The following is a 21,027-nucleotide window of genomic DNA, read 5'->3' as shown; positions in this document are numbered from 1 at the left end:
ATATGTTCTTGACAATTAAAACATATGACACATAATGCGTAGTGATCCCGTACAAATCATCGGCAAAGGAACTCGTTCAACAATTTACTGCATCGTATTTTAGGTTATTAATCGACAATTTCGTCCTCAATCTCGATCGTTGAATCGTACGAGACTAGATGAGCAAGGTATGGCCCTCACGTATGAACTCTGCTTATTCCGATTAATTCAGTACATTTCCATGGCCTTTGGTATCTTTCTACAATGATGTTTTCCACCATTTATACACATTTTAGCAAGTTTTACTTGAGGGACGTGTAATATTCATTTAGTTCTACATTGTGATCCACAACGTCTTATTATTTACTGACATTTTGCGAGGCACCACGGGGTTTAGAGCTTATCATCATTTTGCCGATACCTTCAATCTGCCGCCTGTCGTTCACATAATTAGACAAGTCACCTGAATTCAGACACTCCTGGAGGTATGATGATCGGACATAAGATTTCATTGACATTATTTTCATCATAAACTTCCAATGTATTTACCGACTTCATCCTGACATACATTGGAAGGTTATAATATGTGAGGGTAGAATGGATTTATTGGTCCAAAACATAGATAAGGTCCATAGTAACTTCAAAACCAAGAATAAAATTAAAATATTGACCCAAATTGGTCGTAAACTGCGATACTCGCATGAATGAAAATACATAACAATAAATTAAAATCTAGACAGATAAAGTGGGCAATGACCTGAAAAAACAAAGTTGTAAAGTCTATTTACATGGAAAATTGATCCATGTTACGTAATAATTTGTAGTTGCGTCAGATAAGTATCGAAATTTATTTTTGCCCGTGGGCATCGACATAGAAGCGTTCATGTGGTGTTTCGGGAATACTAATACACAAGTACAATATCTATCACTATATTTACATTCCAACATATTCACACAAAAAAATAAGCACTTTAACACAAGGAGGCTCCCTTGTCTAACTTATAAGTAACACTGAATCTACTGTATGAGTCCGCACTCATATACAAAATTATACCAGGCAGAACTGGTTATCAACAAAATTCAGCTATCGAGCTACTGAACCCACAATTAAAACAACACAGGACATGATAATAATAATAACAACAAGCAGAAACTCGCACATAAATAGCACCTACCTGTGGACAATATATACACATACAAACATGTACATCAAAGACATACCAGGGATCGAACCCGAAATTAGGAAGCTATGTAGGCTTGCGTCTGAAAACAGACACAAATAGTATATCTTTCTCTCGACGTGCATAGGTCGATCAGCTGTTGGGAAATCAAAACAAATTCTGACTAGCAAGGAAGTGCAGAGGTCTGGGAAACATAACAGAATCTCATAAATTTCACTTTCACTAGACATAAGGGTACACCAGCGCTCAGCTGTCAGACGGGCACATTCAGTGGCTGGGGAGCACACACAAAGAGACAGGCCTTTCGGCCGTAATACTCCTCTTAAACGAGGAAACAAATATTCATTCACATTTCTTCGCTCAGCCGTCGCTTTCTTGAGCAAACTCAACAGCTGGCTGATTATCGCCTATTCAGACGGCTCCCAGCAATAACACGGCATTTCAAGCCAATCACTTTGCATATCCTTGGTTCATTCCCGGGCTTGTTTCCGGACTTGCCTTCTAGCTATTATAAATGATCCTCTTATGTCCCAACGATGGACACATTGTCACTGCACATCTTGTAGTTACTGAAATTACACATTCCACATGCACAGAAAGCAACCTGACTAAATTCATATAGGGTAAACCTACCTAACTTCGTGATATTAAGGATTATAAGTAATATATCAGAACAAATGCTCGATCTAGGAATTTTATATTTTACATGCTGAGTACCTATATTATTATTCTACAAACACATGATACAGAACGTTCAAAAAATGCAAAACGTTTGAAGTTATAACTTGTAATGAGCGAACTGGGCATGCTACCTAATTTCGTGATAGCATACCTAATTCCATGACACAGTATAACTAACTTCGTGATAATGTACTTAACTTCGTGGTAACTTTCCTGAGCATTGTTACAGTTCACTTCACGAACTTTTCACTCATTTTCAGTATTGGTATCATTGTCACTGACATATTCACAAATACTACACACAAATACAATAGCATCAGATGAATAAATGGACTGGCAACTTTCATGGAACCATCGCAAACAGAAGCAACACTGAATCCAAGGACTTTTATTCTTCCCATTACTGTAGCTGTCTTTACAGGTGACGCAGATGTCATCATTTTTCTTGTTTGACTTCTGTTTTTCCGTAGGTACCGGTTTCACTGTAGTGATATGTGTGGTGGATTTTCCGGCTTGATTAGAAACAGGTGTAGTTCGATGTGTGGTGGCAGCTCTGGCCTGATCAGGAACATGTGGCTGGTATGTGGTGGAATAGTCACAACGATAATTTTAGTCTTGGATGCAATTTCCAATACCTCTGATGTCACGTGACTGGCATGGGAATCCATTATCAGTATCACAGGTCTTTCTGCACCAAGGCCTCCAACAAATTCCTTGAACCACTTTAAGAAAAGTTCACTGTCAATCCATCCTCTCTGTGACACGGCTACTGAGGCGTTACGGAGGCACCATTCGTCAATGAATCTGACATTCTCACTCCTTTAAAAATGATAAGAAATAGACCGAATTCATCTGCAGCATTTCCAGCTTGCACAATTTTTCACTTCACTGAATGGGAACTTGTCATTGTTTGCATACTGTTTTTTTTGGCCTAGCATACGCTACATCTTATTCGGTTAACGTTCAGCCGGTCCCTATTTCCTGAATTTTTACTATAAAATTAACTAAATTAATCTCCAGTTCACTCGTAAGATCAACGGTCTACCCATTTTTTCAATAGTCATATTGTCTTTTAGAGTACTTCACGGAACGGTGAAATGTTTAGCAGCCTTATATATAGACCCTTTTTCCTCCAAAACCTTCTGAAGCGCTCCCCGAAGGTCATCTGATGAATAGGCCTGTCTTCTTTTGTTCACAAGACCCGTTTTTTGGAGCTTGTTGCTGTTTTCCTTCTTCACACATTTGCTTAACGCTGGATCCATCATCTCTAAATTGGACACAAAACATAAGAGTCGTAGTCATTTTCTTAAACAATTACTTCATGAATAACGCACTTAAATCCAACTCTGACTACTGATATTGGAAGTGTGTTCCTTAGAGAATATAACTGCATATACCTGTCTGAATAATTACTTGACCAACTTACCTTAATAGCATCTTACTACAGGAACAGACCAACAAGTAGCGTGTTTTCATCCACACAACATACAATCAACTGCCTGTCCTTCACCCAGTGGCAATTCCCGCTCAAAATATTTTCCCCTTGTAAAGGCATTCCTGCTATGTATTGAGGATTGGTGAAACTCAATGTAGAACACCTAGCTTAGTTCAGGATCAATAATATGTCACGTATCACGAAATAAAGTATGTCACGAAATAAGGTAGGTTTACCCTATTTAACTGTCGCAAATTATTCCAACGCAGTGGGTGTATAGCCTGTTTGAATTTAAGGAACTCGACCCGATATATCTCTATGAAAATGACATGAAGGTAAAACAGAAAATACACTAAACAAGCAAATAAATCCAACACTACTAATTTTCACATTTTCACTCTATCCCATCTATCTACAATATATATACACATCAGCTGGGCTATTGCATGCACTCCAGCCCTGGTCAAACATTTAACGTTAAGTAAACTTGAACAATACTCTCGCCAATCTGGCTGACAATTAATTAAAAGAAACATATTGAAAACTTTTCTATCCTACTCTATTAGTCTTTCCGGAAACATGCTTAAATGAATATCATACTTATCTTTTGCAACTAGCCGTCATTCACCACGGATCGCATATCTGCTGTGTCACGACTGCTTAGCTCATCGTGACAGAGGTGAGCGAAGGTTGACTGGTCCTGGTGTCGACTCCACGTACAGCTATGGTGTCTTCTTCACATCCCTTGAAAAGTCTGCAATTATGTTGTGGATTATGATCTCCTTTTCACCGCTTATGCGTGCACGAGTACACAATATTGATTCTAATGCTAGACTACAATTGGCTTAGCCTACGTGCAAGTAATTAGTTTCAACTCTGGGTGTCATTAGATTAAGGGTCCTGGCCCAATCAACATTAGTTTTTCTTTGCAGCTCAGAGTAAGCGAAAAACACATGATAGACTTATAACTCGTGAGCCGTACCGACATGAGATACTAGTTACTGTTTGAATTATACTTCTATTTTACTCGCAGGTCTGGAGCTGTTACCAATTTTAGATTAATGAAGTTATTACATCTACACAGTACCAAACTGCACTTGGTATTTCAAAGTATTTGAAATAAGACTAGGATAGAAGTACCGTAAAACGGGGTAAATTCGGCCACTTTCTTGTATATTTTAAAAATTATAATGTGAAATATTTCCTCTAATTTTCTGAAAAATATAAGTTCTGGTATGTTTGTTCTTTATTTTTAAATATGAACATAAATCTAATTGTTATTCAGTAATGAATTATGATTTTTGAAAGAGTGGCTGGAGTTACCCCATGTTTTGGGGTAACATCGGCCGCCATATGAATAACTCGTGAACAAAGTTTTCTTCGATGTAGTGTTACTTCGGCCACCATGAATATTTTTTTTTAACCTGCAGAACGCCCAGTATCAACAGTCACAAACAAATTAAAACGATTTGTGGTGAAACAGATGTATAGTGATCAAATTCACATTTTCCCCAAAGGAGAAACTATTTTATTTAGCGTAAGCGTACAAGCATTGTATGATATTACAAATTAAATGTTGCATTGCATAAATATTTGTGATGGTACAAAAGATAATAAATAAAAGGTACAAAAATCATAAGCCCAATTGAGAAAAAAGGAGGTCAGAAAAGAAGCAATCTTGTAGACTGTTCTCATAATACACTGTCTTCTAAATTAGAAAATATTTGGGACATCAATCAAGTTCTTAAATGTGTATCGTCCATGTCAGCTGATATCCGTCTCTTTATCATTGAAAATGGGAACCGTCTTTCCTCTCCCTGTCGTAATAATCTTCCCTGCTTATTGTTATTGTGCCTTTATTGATCTCTACTAAAATGTTCTTGAAGTAAACAGGATTGTAATTACAATATGCGCGGCCGAGTAATGTTTTCCTGTATGTTCTTGGCATGGCCGAAGTTACCCTGGAAGAGGACAACTTTTATCACTAAACTATTCCCTGAAAAATCTATTTGAATGCTGGGACTAGAGAACAGTTCGTTTTCTGCTGTTACCAGACAAAACAATAGTCGGGGGGTGGTGAAAAAAATCAGTTGACTCAACAATGAGCCCGCCAATGTTCCTTGGACTACTGAGTGTTGATGGAGCATTTTATTGTATGTGCATTTTAGTTGTTGCAAGTGGTTCGTCTTTTTCATTATAGGAGTCAGTGGCCGAAGTTATCCTGTATGGCCGAAGTTCCCCCCCCCTTTACGGTAACTATCCTTTGAACGTACTACTAGAGATAAGCAAAATGTTAACTCCTAACGCACACATAGCATGTAACTGTTTTTGATCTCCACAAAGAAATATCACCTCTCACGCACAATGGGCAGTTCACTGAAAATACTTCTAGCGAATGGGGCCGCTTTCCCCACCACGGGCGTTTAAATAGACTCGCAGTCCTTTTGTTATATCAAGTAATTCCCCAACTAGCAGAGACGATGGCTTGTTAATGGCTCACCTTCAGTCCAATGACTTTACGTTCAAATGAGTTTTAATACCAGAGAGCTCAAGTAGCTATTATTTTCACACGGAAGTGAATGATAAATCTACTTCCCATTTCTTATAAATTCGGACCTGTGGAATTTTAGCTTGGTGGCGAATATTTCTATATAAATTCAGAAATCCCAGTCCTGCGAAGATAAAGTTGGTCAACCTGAATAACTTGTCTTGGAGTTCCCGACGTTCAAATATTACCTCCCCCTTGCTCGTATGAGTTGAATTTGAAAGGTGGAGTGGGGTCAGCGTGCCTAGATGCGAAGCCAGTGGCTTGATTTGAATTTGAAAAGTTCGCTGCTTGATGGGAAAATACTGGGTGTGCCTTGCTTACGTCGGCGTTCAACGGACTCCTTGACATCATACCCAGCTCCTTGTGTATGCACAAATTATATGTTTCCACAGTGTTGTAATATATTACTTGAGGCAACTATGGGATGGCTCAGTCTACGACTAAGTTGTATTGTAGTGTAGTAGTATATTAATTACCTTATTGTCATGTTGTGATCTTTGTGTACTAACCTAGACAATATTTCTTTCTTTTGCACAGAATAAGTTATTTTATTTTCATTATTCCATGAAGAATGGCTAAGGAGTACAAGTGTAGGAACTGTGGGTGTGGCCAGGCATTAAGGAGTATGAGGGAGGAGTTGGAGAGTTTGAGGGAGATAATTAGGATTCTCTCAGAGGATAGGGCAGCAAATGGGCCTCCCTCAATCAATTTACAGGATACAGTAGGTGTAAAAGAGTGATGGGAAGGAAAGGGGGGAATTGTAGAAGACAGGCAGTTGAATGTTTGAAGGAGAAGGACATTCCAGGCTAAGCTCTCTATTCATGATCAGAATTCAGGACAGGTGTCTGTGAGAAATCGGTACGAGTTACTGCAGGTACAACAACCGAGGGAAGATGAGGAACAGGGAACTTTGCTGAGAAGTGTGGAAGTAGGAGAATAGGAAAAGGTAGGAAAGGGAATTGTAGAGCAGAGGGTAGGAAAGACAGGTGGAACAGGATCATGGGAGGGAGAAAAGGGAGGAAGAAGTAAATCCTGCAGCCTTCAGGAAAGATAGGGCTGACCAGGAGGAGAGGGGATCAAATGAGGTGGGTAGGGTTGAGGCTCTGGTCATGGGGATTCCACTGTTAGACATGTGGGGAAAGTGTATGGAAGGAAGGGAAACAGGGTAGAGGAATTAGGATGAGGCAGATGTTCAGGAAAGTAGGGGAGGTGGAGGAGGGAAAAGAGAAGGTGGTAGTGTGTCACTTTGGTACCAACAACATAAGGCAAGCAGGTATAAGTACCAACATAGTTGGGGATGTGTGGGATCTGGTAAATGCAGTGCCGGTGTAGTTTAAGGAAGCGGAGATTGTTATCAGTGGAATATTGTGTAGGAGGGATACTGACAGGAAGATGATTTGGGATTTAAATGAGACTATGGAGTGGATATTTGGGAAACAGGTAGTGAGATTTCTAGATCCTAATGGGTGGGTAGGAGATAGGGATCTGCGCTTCGCTTAAACCGCAATGGTATGTATGTTGGAAAATTTATTTAGAAGGGTTATAGTGAGGTACATTCAGGGAAATGGGGTGGTTGAGAGAGCAGTACAGGGATCTGGAAGTCAAGTAGGGATGACATAGAAATGTTAGTGTTGAACTGTAGAAGTATTGTAAAGAAAGGAATAGAATTAAGTACTGTAATTTAGTAGATATATACTTACTAGTGCCGGGCTGAGTGGCTCAGACGGTTGAGGCGCTGGCCTTCTTACCCCAACATGGCAGGTTCGATCCTGGCTCAGTCCGGTGGTATTTGAAGGTGCTCAAATACGTCAGCCTCGTGTCGGTAGATTTACTGGCACGTAAAAGAACTCCCGTGGGACTAAATTCCGGCACCTCGGCATCTCCGAAGACCTTAAAATAGTAGTTAGTGGGACGTAAAGCAAATAACATTATTATTATTATTATTATTATTATTATTATTATTATACTTACCAGATATTGTAATAGTTGGGTCATTGCTGAGAAATGATATCGTCCCCACTCTGGCAAACTAGCGAAAGTGACAAACTAGGGAACCTGTACTTCTGAAGTTTTGGTGTAGATTTTATTGGTTAAATGTTGTCTACCCTCTGACAAAGTCTCACATCTGCAACTCGTTCCTTATGCCTAACACATGAAACCAATAATTCAATATAAAAATTGATTTGACATGAGTAATCACAACTTCTTTCAGCTCCTCTAACATATTGACAATTTGCAGATTCGCTAGTTTGCCAGAGTAGGGACGATATAACAGAGGCAGGAATTTTCTCTAAGAACTGGATTGTGTATCGTAGAGATAGGATAGGAATAGTAGGAGGAGAAGTATTCATTCCGGTGAAAGAAAAATTTGTAAGCCACCTAAAAGTTAAAGATGACAAACATGAAATTCTAGGTGTAAGGCTCATTTCTAAAGATAATTCGCAACTTAATGTCTTTGGAGTGTACAGACCGGGAAAGGGTAGTACTGATGCCGATGCTGAATTATTTGATAAGACATCATTTATAGCACTGGCTGTGAAAGCCTCAATTGCTATACAAACCATTTTCTTTAGTATATCCCCAGAAATCTTACCAATTCCTGCAGCTTGTGAAAACAGGTTTGTATCTTTGACGGTGGTAAGGAATGCATACCTGCCAACTTTCCCGATGTAGGTGGGCGACTCCCAATTTTTGACAGTTTTCCCGCCTCCTGATTATTCTGCTATTTCTCCCAATTTTAGCTTGTTAGATTTGTTCGTGAACTTCAAACATTTATTTTCATATTACCATTAATGCTTTCACGGTCCATACTTATGAACATGATACTGTATAGGCTTTGGGCTTATGCCGTGTCAAGAAAATAAGGTGATATTCTTAACGTTTCGCAGAGAAACTGTGCTCTGCGTCCTCAGAAGAAATCTCGACTGTCCACGAGAAAGGTTTCTTAAACAGTGACACTTTGAATTTGGACGTTATAATAGAAGTGGAAATGATGCATTCATTCGCCACCAGATGGCCCCCAGGATATGGCGCAACGCTAGTGACAAGTAACTTATCTCATTTTGTTCCGTTTTGAAGATACAACAAATAAAATTCTTTCAAGAATGAAATTACTGTGTCCACCTATTCAATACAATTATATTTTGTAGTGATTAAATCCTACATGAATTATAAACACTAGTTAGGAACATGTTTCGTCCTAGTTTTGGGCATCTTCATCCTAATACTAATCTTAAGGTCAAGTCTTAAATCTATTAGACATTGGAACTTAATACGAAATACAATGGTCTTATGCTAACAAAATTTTTTTAAATATAAAAGTTGTGCCTTAGGTGATATTTACATAGTTTACAATATATACATTAACTAAAAGCCAGAATTTGTGAACAAGGAAGCAACTAAATTATTTTACTTTACAATGACTAGAAAATGTCCAAAGTGTAAAATTGGATTTCTCCTACTGTATGGATGAAAGTTTAATTGACTAGAGATTGATCACAGTGTGAATTGGGGCTTCTCCAACTATATGGATGAATGGTAGGTTGAAGGTTTTACAGTTGGTTTGTACAAAGGTTTTTATGGTCACCTATGTTGTAAGTATATTGTTACAAAACCGGAACCGTGGTATAAAGCCGATCATGTTGGGTTTGAATATTCCTTTAGAAAGAAGCATGGTTGGACGGTAATATTTTTTAGATTAAAACATGTATGTTGGAAACATATTGTTGATATCATTCATTAGTGCTCATCTGATAAAAATCTTTTTTGGAATATTGTGCCATTCTTGTCGATTAATGTTCCTGTTGGTGCATTGTTCAACATTAGGAGGAATTATGAGTTGTCTGTAACTGAATAAGAGAAAAAAGGGAATTTAGAATGATGAAAGTAGAGCCCAATGTAATAATTGTAAAGTGAAAGTGTTTACCCCATAAAGGCGGACGAACTTACTTGTCCTGTCAGATGTTAGCTGGAATCACATGTTCCGGTTTTGTCTGAACGACTAACCTTGTTACTTCTAGTGTAGTATTGATGTGGTAACCGAGGGGTGGAGCGTAGAAGGGAAGGTGGAGTGAGCTTCAATTTGTGCGTCTGTGTTGTTGCCAGAGAGGCGTTACTCGAATTGGATTGGGCGGGCCCAGTATTAGGCGTGGCAATTGGAGCGCATGCGTGCTGTGATTTAAACATACTGGGGACTTTATTCTGATTTACGGCCTGGATTAACCTGGGAGTTGACTCATATAACGGATTTTTGTTGTCAGTGATGTCTTTGAGATTATTATTTTTATTATAAGTTTATTCCAAATAAATGTACAAGTTTTCCGTCTCGCTCAATAACTTCCCCTTACCTGAGCTTCTAATGATCATCAAATCTTTCTCTATTGAGGTGAATTTATGGCCTTTTTCACTCATATGCTGGTTCATGGCCGAATACTTGTTATGCTTGGAAGCATTGTAATGTTCCAGATACCTTGTGTAAAAGCTCCTCCCTGTTTGACCAAAATACGTGAACCCACATTGTGTACATTTTAACCTATAAACACCAGATCCTGAGTAAACATTATTATTGACCCTATTGTGGTTGAGGAATATGTTCTGGTTATTATTTACTGTCCTGAAGGCTATGTTGATGTAAAAACATTAGTGATCTGATGGATAGCCGGGTTGTTATACGTAAATGTGTCGTAGCTGTTCTTCTTTGATTTCTCTGGGACTAGGTTGGAAGATTTTGATCTTATTAATTAACCGATTGATTATATTTATTTTAAAACCATTGAAAGAATTTTACTCACAACACTATTGTTCGAAGCGGAAGCTGAACGAACTATCACAATCAGACTAAGCTGTTCACATTACGTGTTTGCGTAACATATGACATGTCTATTTCATACACCTGTCTATTATAACGTCCAAATTCAAAGTGTTATTGTTTAAGAAGCCTTTCTCATGGACAGTCAAGATTTCTTCTGAGGACGCAGACCACAGTATCTCTGCAAAACGTTAAGAATTTCACTTTATTTTCTTGACACGGCATAAGCCCAAAAGCCTATACAGTATCATGTCTATTTATTTTCATATCCTGCCATTTCTGCTTTGTACGTCAGTGGCCGGTAGTCCTTCGCTCATTGGCCGCTTTCAAATGAAATATTGTTTATTTATGCGAGAAATGCGCTTGAATTTGCGATGTTTATGGAAACTTGTATATCGTGACGCGTATCCGATTTATTAAAACGTTTTACAATTAATTATTGTCAATCTCTTGTTCTCGCGTGCTGTGTCCGTGTTTAAATAAACACATGCAGTCTAGTCGATTCTAGAGACTAGTTGCTAGATTTTAAGGTTTTTTTTAGTAATTTAGTGACAGACTTTCAAAGATAGCGAATAGTAGCTCTTCCAGAGATTTTAGGAGCCAGTTGGAGACAATTCTGGCGAATTTGAATTTATTACTTGTTAAAAATAGAATTGCATTTTGCATAATCGTGCAGGCGTGTTGTGCAATATATAAATCTATACATTTGCTAAGTAATGGAATTTAAGTGCTTGACTGATTCACACGTGATGAGCATGAGTTTTCGGAACGCTTATCGGAGACCAGTCATCTCACTCATCTCACTCATATACTTCCTGTGAGGGAATAGAGATATGTAATTTTTAGCTTTGTAACCTCGTGTAGCAAGTCGGATTTTGAGATGTTAAGTGTTATAATATGTGCCATAGTACCATAGGCGTATGCTGGGATCAAGACGTGGGCTATCACTAGACTTAGGGTACCTCTTTTCAATAAATGGTTTAGTGAAGTCAAGCCTTCAGCGTTTTGAGCTGCAGCCAATAGCCAATGGAGAAGCCTGCTGTGTTGTCAACGCTGCTTCACAAGCTAGTGCCCTGGCCTCTGCTACTGCCAATGCTCAGTGGAGAAGGTAGCTAAGGATTAGAAAATTAAAGTCTGGCTTTGTGGCCAAATGGATAGAATACTTGCCTTTGGTCCGGTGGCCCCGGTTCAATTTTCAGAATCAACCCCTCATACTTAATTCCCCTGTCTTGGGGCCTGGGGTGTATGACGTCTTTGCCATTCATTTAATCCTCATTAGGTCACCATCAAGCCTATACAGATGCCATGCACCATTATGATTATTATTATTATTATTATTATATTATTATTATTATTATTATTATTATTATTATTATTATTATTATTATTATTATTATTACCGGTACTATTAAATAAAAATGTTGAATTTTGCAATGGGTATACCCACCGTTCACTGGTTAATTAGCTTCCTCGGGGGATCAGTGGTGGTGTCCGACCCATTATCAAGAAGTAAACGGAAGTGAAATGCCAGCACTCTGTTATCTATGTAATTAAGTGAGGTGAGGAAGTATATGCGATGAGTAATGCATGGTTGATAGTTAGCAGTGGCGATCTGACGAACCGAAGCCTAGCACCCCTCTTCTCCCCGGTCACCGCTCCTATGTGATATACAGCAGCCGATGCCTTGCTCTCAGAAATACGTGCAACGTTTTTTCTAACTGATTTGAAGCTTTTTATATGGAACAATGTGTCAGATGCTTACATTATAATGTGCTTTAGACTCCCATCATTCTCAATTGAGGTTTGGGCTTCACCGATAGCCTTGGTAGCCCTCAGTATATGCCACTGCATAGTACTCTTGTATTGTGCAAGACATGTAGAATAAGCAGTTTTGACCAATTTGATTTCTCCTGATTTTTCCTGATTTTCACATCAAAATCTCCTGATTTTTGGTTTTGTGAAGTTGGCGGGTATGGGAATGGTAAAGACCCACTATATTTTAACAGAGAAGTAAAGAGTCTAAGAAGGAGGTGCAGGTTGGAATGAAATAGAGTTTGAAATGGCTGTGAAAGTAAGTAGAAATTGAAGGAACTTAATACGAATTTTTTTTTTTTTTGGTAGTTGCTTTACGTCGCACCGACACAGATAGGTCTTATGGCGACGATGGAACAGGAAAGGGCTAGGAGTGGGAAGGAAATGGCCGTGGCCTTAATTAAGGTACAGCCCCAGCATTTGCCTGGTGTGAAAATGGGAAACCACGGAAAACCATTTTCAGGGCTGCCGACAGTGGGGTTCGAACCTACTATCTCCCGAATACTGGATACTGGCCGCACTTAAGCGACTGCAGCTATCGAGCTCGGTAATAGGAAATTGAATCTAGCAAAGAAGTCAGCTAAGAATAACATGATGACAAGCGTAATTGGCAGGCATGCAAATTTTAGTGAAAAATGGAAGGGTATGTATAGGTACTTTAAGGCAGAAACAGGTTCCAAGGAGGACATTCCAGGAATCATTGATGAACAAGGGGAGTGTGTATGCTCAAAAGGCAGAAGTATTCAGTCAGCAGTATGTAAAGATTGTTGATTACAAGGATAATGTCCAGATAGGGGAGGTGAAAAGTACGAAAGAAGTATTCAGTTTTATGTGTGATAACGACGACATTTACAATAAGATACAAAAGTTGAAAACTAGAAAAGCAGCTGGAATTGACAAGATTTCTGTGGATATACTAAGAGGCTTTCACAGCCGGCGCTACACATTATATCAGTGTTTTCTGGGCCATTAGGCCATGGTCCAGGTGCATGTGATGGTCCCGACATTTCACCGAAGATTGCGTTCGGCATTGTCAAGGATCTTACATAGTTTACAAAAGGAGTATATCTTTCACCCGACCTATTCAATACAATTAATACCACGTTATGTGGTTAAATAAACATAGAAATTCTAAACGTGGTATTAACAGAGATGCCAACAGTTACATTGCAATCGTAATAATTACGAATTACCCATCGTAATTATGCCTTTACGAATCGCACACCACAAATTACGATTTTTTGTTGATTTTTAAATCTAAGTGTATGAAGTGTTCAAAAAGATACACAAGGAATGCCATTACAGCTTGAACTCTCAGAATATTATTTCCGGATTTCTCAGTAATCATTTATACCCCTTTCCTGTCCCTCGATTAAGAATATTTTGAGTTTTCACGCGCCGAACGCAGTGTGTGCTTCCAGTACCGGAAAAATAGGCACCCGTGAACTGATATATCTTGCAGAGTTGCCTTTTGTTCATCACATGATCAGACTTCCATGTAAGTATGCGAGTTCTTTTGTCGGCAAAATGGTGAGAAACTCCGTTTAATTGTGAATACTGTGTGCGTGACTGTTGAAGTATTTATTGCGATTTTATTTGCCAAATTTACATATATTGCTCTTCTAAGATATATGGTAATTGTGTGTTACGAAATGCGAAAGTTTTGAAATAATGAAGCGATTTCTTGTGCAGGAAAATACGTGTGATTACGTTACCGTGACTAGTGACACTAGTAATAAACCAAAAATAGTTCAAAAATTTAGGGAGAAATACTCGAAGGAATGGCCCTGTTTACTGCGTTCCTCAAAATCTAATTCACACATGTTTTGTAGTGTGTATTGCCACGATTTTTCAGATGCGCATGACGAGGAAGAGCAAAACTGAATTCCGCGCTAATATGAACTCCGAACTGTTAAGTTAAAGTTGAAATAATTGATAAAGAGGTTCAGCCTATTCAATACAAAAGAATAAGAAATGTAGTGAATTACATTCTTATTTAATAATAAGTAGAAGTGGTACCGGTTTTGACCCTAGTCTAGGTCATCATCAGCCAATTAAAACATGAAAAACAATGCATAGGAAAAGGAAATAAAAGATCAAGTACACTCCGGATCAGTAGAAGAGGCAGTATAAAAATGAACGGGGTAGACACTGTAAAATTCACTGTTAAGTGCTCTGTTAGTGCAGAGGATGCACATGATATCAAAAGAAAAAGCATGTCACCAGTGTACGTTTACCAAACAGGAACTACAAGCTTTCAATGAAATGTAAGTTAGTAAGATCTCGGAAAAAAGGAAAAAACCTACGACTGCTGCCGCCCCGCCCTCCCCCCTCTCGGTGCCATAGTGGCTGCATTACGAATTGCCTTTCTTGAATGTTGGCATCTCTGTATTAATTGTATTGAATAGGTGGGGTAAAAGATATACTCCTTTTGTAAACTAAGTGAGATTGCTGTTTTCAATACGGAACAAAAATGAGAGTGATGGTTTGTAATTGTCAAGGGTTCCAACTGACTTCGATAGTGCAAGCTATGGTACGCTGCTAGCCTGTTGGCCCGTCATGCTAGTGGGTGGTCGCTGATTGTCTTTTCTTTGGCCAGTGGTTGAAGCCTTAAGGAGCCCGATGTATATCAACCTGCCTTGGTGGAGACAGGCAACTGATCGCCCATTGCTTTTTCTCTTCTGCCTTGGCCATCGCGTCCTTCAGAATTTAAGGCTTTCAGGACTGGAAACCAGGCTTTATTTACCCGTTCAGATTCTTCCTTATGGTTGAAGCTGTTGGTGTGCTTCAGGATTTCAATGGCTTCCCTCTAGCGGGACGTGATAAGACACAGTAGTTCACAGTACTTTGTTGCCGCTGTACTGTATGTCATGGCGTGCTAGCAGCGAGTGTTCAGCGACTGATGATCTACAGTATCTGCTTGTCCGAGGCGGCTATGTCTGTTGTGTTCCTTCAATTGTGTGGCGATGCTGTGTTTTGTAGTGCCTAGACACCTGCTGTGGAGAGATGATGGCGCTTGTCTTTGCCAGACCTAAATAGATCTTGGATTTTCTTTGTTGGCCTATATATGGTTTTAATCCTATAGGACTCCAGTAGCCTTCCTATTCTGTCAGTTGTTTTCCCAATATATGGAAAAAAATCTTTTGCTGCCAGCCACTCCTCTTCTTTCTCCCTAGTTGTTGGACGTCTGGGATGGAGTGCTCACTGGATATCTTTATGGCTGTACCCGTTGGCTGAGCTCCTTGTTTAAGTGCTGAGGTTGACAAATTTTCATAGCATGGCTGGCTAGTGTCTGAATCACTCCGTATTTTTGTCATGGGTGGTGGTTGGACGTCTTCTGAAGAATCTAACATAATTGTAAACCATATCAAATGTGAAATAATTGATAGAATCAGTAGCGATACAGCAAACCAGTAGGGACTACACTGTTGATGGTCTTGTTACCGGTACATGTGAATCGTCAGTTGATCAGTGACAGAATCAGCTGTGTAACTTTTATAACAAAAGCAGTGGCTACAGCACACTATATCTTAAAATTATTAATAAAACCTTACTAATATTTTATAGGTACTAGCAACACGTAGACTTAAATCATTGCAGACTACCGCAGGCGTTCTAGGTGGGTTATTAGTCATTGAGCGTATTTTGTGCACGTTGAAAAGAATCAGTCGCAATTAGAGTTAGAATGAATTATTATGTAAAAAAAAAAAAAAACATGACTTCAGTGATCTTCATTTCTCATCATCGACTATTGTCAATAAATACTACAAGCAAACACTCTGAAAATACTGTGCTCTTATCCGTATGTCCTCGACTGAACTAAGTAAGGAATAATTCATGTGTATATCTTGTAATTACTTTTGGCCATTTGCTGCATTAAACATTATTATTAAATACTGTGCTCTCTCATCCCCTTTTTATATATGGAACATGCTGGGGAAATTATTGCTGTCCCTTGCGGAAAGGGGAGTGTGTGGTCAACACAACTGAGTGTGCATCTGTTGATCTCTTTTTGCTAGTTTTATTGCATATTTTAATCCATTCAATTTAAAAATTTTAAGTATTACTAAGACCGTTTTTGTTGGAAATAAAATGCATCCATTAATCAAGGATTTTTCCTTCATAAATTTGAAGAGGAAAATTCAGGTATATCCATTATGTGGTGGTGTCCATTTTGCAAAGACTGTGATTATGTAATAGTTGCTCCAAAATTCTTTGATGTCTTTTGTTTCAATTTACAGGAAGATGAGGAAGCGGGCCTACTAGAGCAACTAAAATCTCAGCTCTGTGATAATGTTGCCCTCTATGCACAGAAGTATGATGAGGAATTCCAGCAGTACCTACCTTCCTTTGTTACCGATGTCTGGAGTCTTCTGGTTTCTACAGGACAGCAGGCCAAGTATGATGCGGTAAGCTTTCGAGTAATAGATACAACTCTTCTACTCACTCCAATATTTGCCCTGCCAGATCAGTCTGTTATCATTATAGATCAGCAAGTCTTCTTAACCTGTGATGTTGCTCTGTTGCACTTGGCTTACAACTGGATCTAGCATTGTTCCTCCTAATCGCGCTTGACTACTCTATTTTACCCAACCTCCCTCGATCAGTTCTCTGATTTTAAGCCTTTTATGGCCTTTCTCTTTAGCTGACATCTTCATTTTCTCTATAGGACTGAGACATTTCCTTATTCTCTTACAATGTTATTGTTAACAGAGATTGATAACCCTGTTAATTTGCCCCTTGAAAGAATAATCACCATAATCATCACACCTGCCATAACTTCCAGCTCTACATATAGTACGTTGCCTTCTTTCAGTCACTGAGTTATGGTGACCTTATACTGTACAGCCCAGTACCCCAGTATTCAATTAGAAAAGGAATGTATACAAATACAATCTTATCCTTGGAGTGAAACAAATAAGTGACAGATCAAGTTGTGTACGAAAATAGAGACACGTAGTAGGATAAAGGCAGTGATACGTCAGTGTGGCAAGAGAGAGCAACAAGGATAATCTCCACATCTTTATACAGTACCATCTTCAAATAGAAGGCCTCTCTCCTGATCAGTCCCTGTTCTTGCACATCCATTTCTTCTCCATTCCCAGTGAGCTTCTTCCGCTTCCCAGCTTTGTCAGGACACTCCTTGATTAGTATTTTGACTTCCTGAAAGAAGCAAACAAGTGTCAGATCAAGTCATTGTCATTTTTCAATTTTCATTGTGGAATTCCATTCTGTACCATTGTTGAAAAATTGTAGTTTTGCTAATGCCATCCATTATTGGTTGACATTTCAGTGTCTCACACTTGTTGCCATTTAATAATTTATAATTACAGTAAAACCTCGTTAATTCGAAGTCATTGGGACTCAAAAATCGGACTTCGAATTACGTGATTTTGAATTAACCGCCAATTCGCAATTCAGAAGTACCAACCCTTGCCGCGTTACAAAATATTCTAAGGCCCATTACTGCATGCAGTTAACCTTGATTCACAGTTTATACCTTTCAAATGCCATGAAAAAAGAACTATTTCCAAAATGTATCCAAGAAGGTGCATTTACAGTATTCAAATAATGCACTCGGATATCTGACTGCTAAACATAACCTCACACAACGAAAGAAAGGAAAAAAAGCACGATTCAAAGACGAAGAGAAATCTATGCTGTCTCCCATGTGCAAGTGCTTTATTAATTGGATTACTACACTGTATGCATTTTAGATGGCTTGTATTTACACAGAAAGTAACCGATGCCCTTAAAATCGAACTTTTCTATGACACTATCCTTGTACGATTTCCCGCCATGGCACTTCTCTCGTACTTCAGAAATATAAACACTTGCCGCGTCACAAAGTATTCTAAGATCCATTAATACATGCAATCACCTCGATTCACAGTTTAAACCTTCCAAATGCCTTGGAAAAAACTATTTCTGAAATGTATCCAACAAGGTGCATTTACAATGTTCAAATAATGCACTTGGATAAATCACTGACAAACATAACCTCACGCAACTAAAGAAAAAAAATCGCACAATTCAAAGACGAGGATAAATTATGCTGGTTCCCCTGTGCAAATGAATTATTTTTTGGATTTCTGTACAGTTTGCATTTTTAGATGCTTTGTACTGGCATGGAAAGTGCCCGACGCTCTTAAAACATTGTGGTTTATCGAACTTTCCTACGACGAGGGGATAAAGTATCTCGCTTCCATGTGCATTGCAACGCACTACTATGACCCCCATACCTCACACTTGTACGAATTCCCGGCTGGCAATTTCTTCTTTAAAACTATAAGAACGTTTGGGCTCGCATTAAAATAATGCAATGCAATTTCACCGGCAATGACAATATTGTTCGGTGCCTACGAATTTATTATATGAGCCACGTTTTTTCGTCAACTGTCGGTATCGCCAGTGTTCGCGGATTCTTTTTTCCCCGCACACTGCCTGTTGCGTGATATTACGGCGTTCCATAAAAGGTTGAATACAAAAGAATTCCGATTTCATTCAACTTAGCAATCATGAAGCGCACTGTAGACCCACCGAAGTGAGTGTAAGTGCGGAAAGCTACCCCTCCACGTTCCGGAAAGCGCGTTCTATTATGACGCGGAGCGGATAAATTTCAAGTTGAAATTACTCTGTAACATACTATTGTTTTAAAATGTAAAGGCAGTTTCGAATTAAAAGTCTGAATTTCGGTAATGGGGCCGACATTGTTCTTCGAATTACGAGTTATCCGTATTTCAAATTAAACAATTGAAATAACATGCAAAACTGTATCTCATGTTTCCGGGAATGGGAGTTTCTTCGAATTAGGCGGGATTTTGAATTAACCGATTTTGAATTATCGAGGTTCTACTGTATAGTGAAATATTTAAATTAGATTTTTGTTTTAGATTGATGCTGATGATTAAAAACCAGTGTTTCATCTGGACTTAATGAAATTCTTTCTGTGGAATACTTTTGTAATTCAGTATCAGTACTGATGGACAGATTGACATTTAACCAATAGCTTTAATTTGCAGAACATATTCCATCCAAGAATTTTTTTACCGGTATTCATCAATTCCGATCTTCAGTAATACAGTTTGATGGCAACCACATAAAATACTGTATTTCTCTGAATCCAAGATGATTTTTTCCCTCAGAATTTCATGTTTAAAATCAAGGGTTGTCTTGCATTCGTGACCTAACAGTAATGAACACCACTGGCAGCTACCACGGTAACCATGCTGCTTCCCTTCACACCCTGCACGCGCGTACAAAACTTGTTGATCTTCAACGTCCGCGTCTTTATTAGGCCTATACATCGCTGGCTGTGGGGTAACGTCACTGGTTATCAGAAATTAGTGAATAGAGAATGACATTCTACTAGTCTCTACAGAGCATTCATTAAATCTGCAGAATGGCATCAAAACATTACTCTGTTGGGTTAACTGCAATGTTAATCATAAGTTACTTCCAAACCCCAGCTGTGCAGAATATGTTATTCGAATTGGAATAGCAAGGATGCGACCCTTCGAATTCTTAGAAAGGCCATGATTACTCAGTGGCAGAGTTATAATACGTCTACTGTTCCTGGCGCTTAGTGAAAGTAACAGTTTTATTGACAGCAGAATATTTTATTGATGGATCATCATTATGTAGGGACATGTGGAACAGGTATTGTTGGGAAATTTTCAACGAGTTCTCCTCGATATTATGTTGCCAATTTTAAGTTAATGGTTATTAAACACGCGGAAATAAAGAACAGTTGTGCAACCATGATAAAATACAGCATAACTAAAGCCAATGTTTGGCGTCGGCGTGAAGGAAAAGATAATCTAAAAATGCATACTGTACAAGAGAGAGATTCAGTGGCCTTCAACAAGGACGCTTTAAAGAAGTCAAACATGAAATTGTGAGGATGTGCATTTAAATTGCAAGGAAGGAATGGCCATAACATGAGATCGATACGAATACAGGCTTGTGAAGAGGAATTCTCTGAACTTTCAAAGGCAGTATCAGATACCTCTGATGAAAATTATTAAAGAAGTAGATTCACATGGTACTTGTGTGTGTTTATTTTTCTCACAATTTGAAATTTGTTATAAATAAAAGGATGATTTCACAAAGCACTTCTTAAGCCTGATTTTATCTTTTTGAAGGAAAAAGTGGGGGTTGTCTTGCATTCAGGGTCGTCTTGGATTTTTAGAAATACGGTAATCCTATAACAGTGTGTCATTATATGCAATATTCGACTGATGAGATGAAAATATGTTATTACATATTTTATATTCTACTGCAATTTTAAATTTAATTGTTATTACTGTTAATTTGAATATCTTCTCATAGATATGGTATTATGATTGAACTATTTCGAAGTATATGTCATATTAACATTGAATTATTTATAATTAGGGAGCAGATTTTTATGTGCTAAAAATGTGAAAAATATTTATTTTTTATATGCTAAAAATATTTGTTAAAAATATTCTGCTTTAAATATCACATGACTACTTGCGTTCAAGAGGTAAATATGAAAATATGGTGTTTTCAAACATGCTTCTTAAGGCAAGTGGATGTCTGTGTATGGAAAAGTACTGTA

General features: G+C 38.4%; 1 protein-coding gene across 2 annotated transcripts in view; it reads left to right on the top strand.

Annotated features, from left to right (window-relative positions):
* The window catches only part of Cse1 (chromosome segregation 1), a 296,434-nt gene that overhangs the window by 62,678 nt on the left and 212,729 nt on the right, over positions 1–21,027 (top strand). For both annotated transcript variants that reach the window (XM_067150404.2, XM_067150403.2), the window contains exon 8: positions 16,685–16,852. In XM_067150404.2, the coding sequence (XP_067006505.1) occupies positions 16,685–16,852 (168 nt within the window). The remainder of the gene's footprint in view (positions 1–16,684; positions 16,853–21,027) is intronic.

Source organism: Anabrus simplex, chromosome 6, assembly GCF_040414725.1.
Source record: "Anabrus simplex isolate iqAnaSimp1 chromosome 6, ASM4041472v1, whole genome shotgun sequence".
Lineage (NCBI taxonomy): Eukaryota > Metazoa > Arthropoda > Insecta > Orthoptera > Tettigoniidae > Anabrus > Anabrus simplex.
This window is presented reverse-complemented; position numbering and strand designations above follow the sequence as displayed.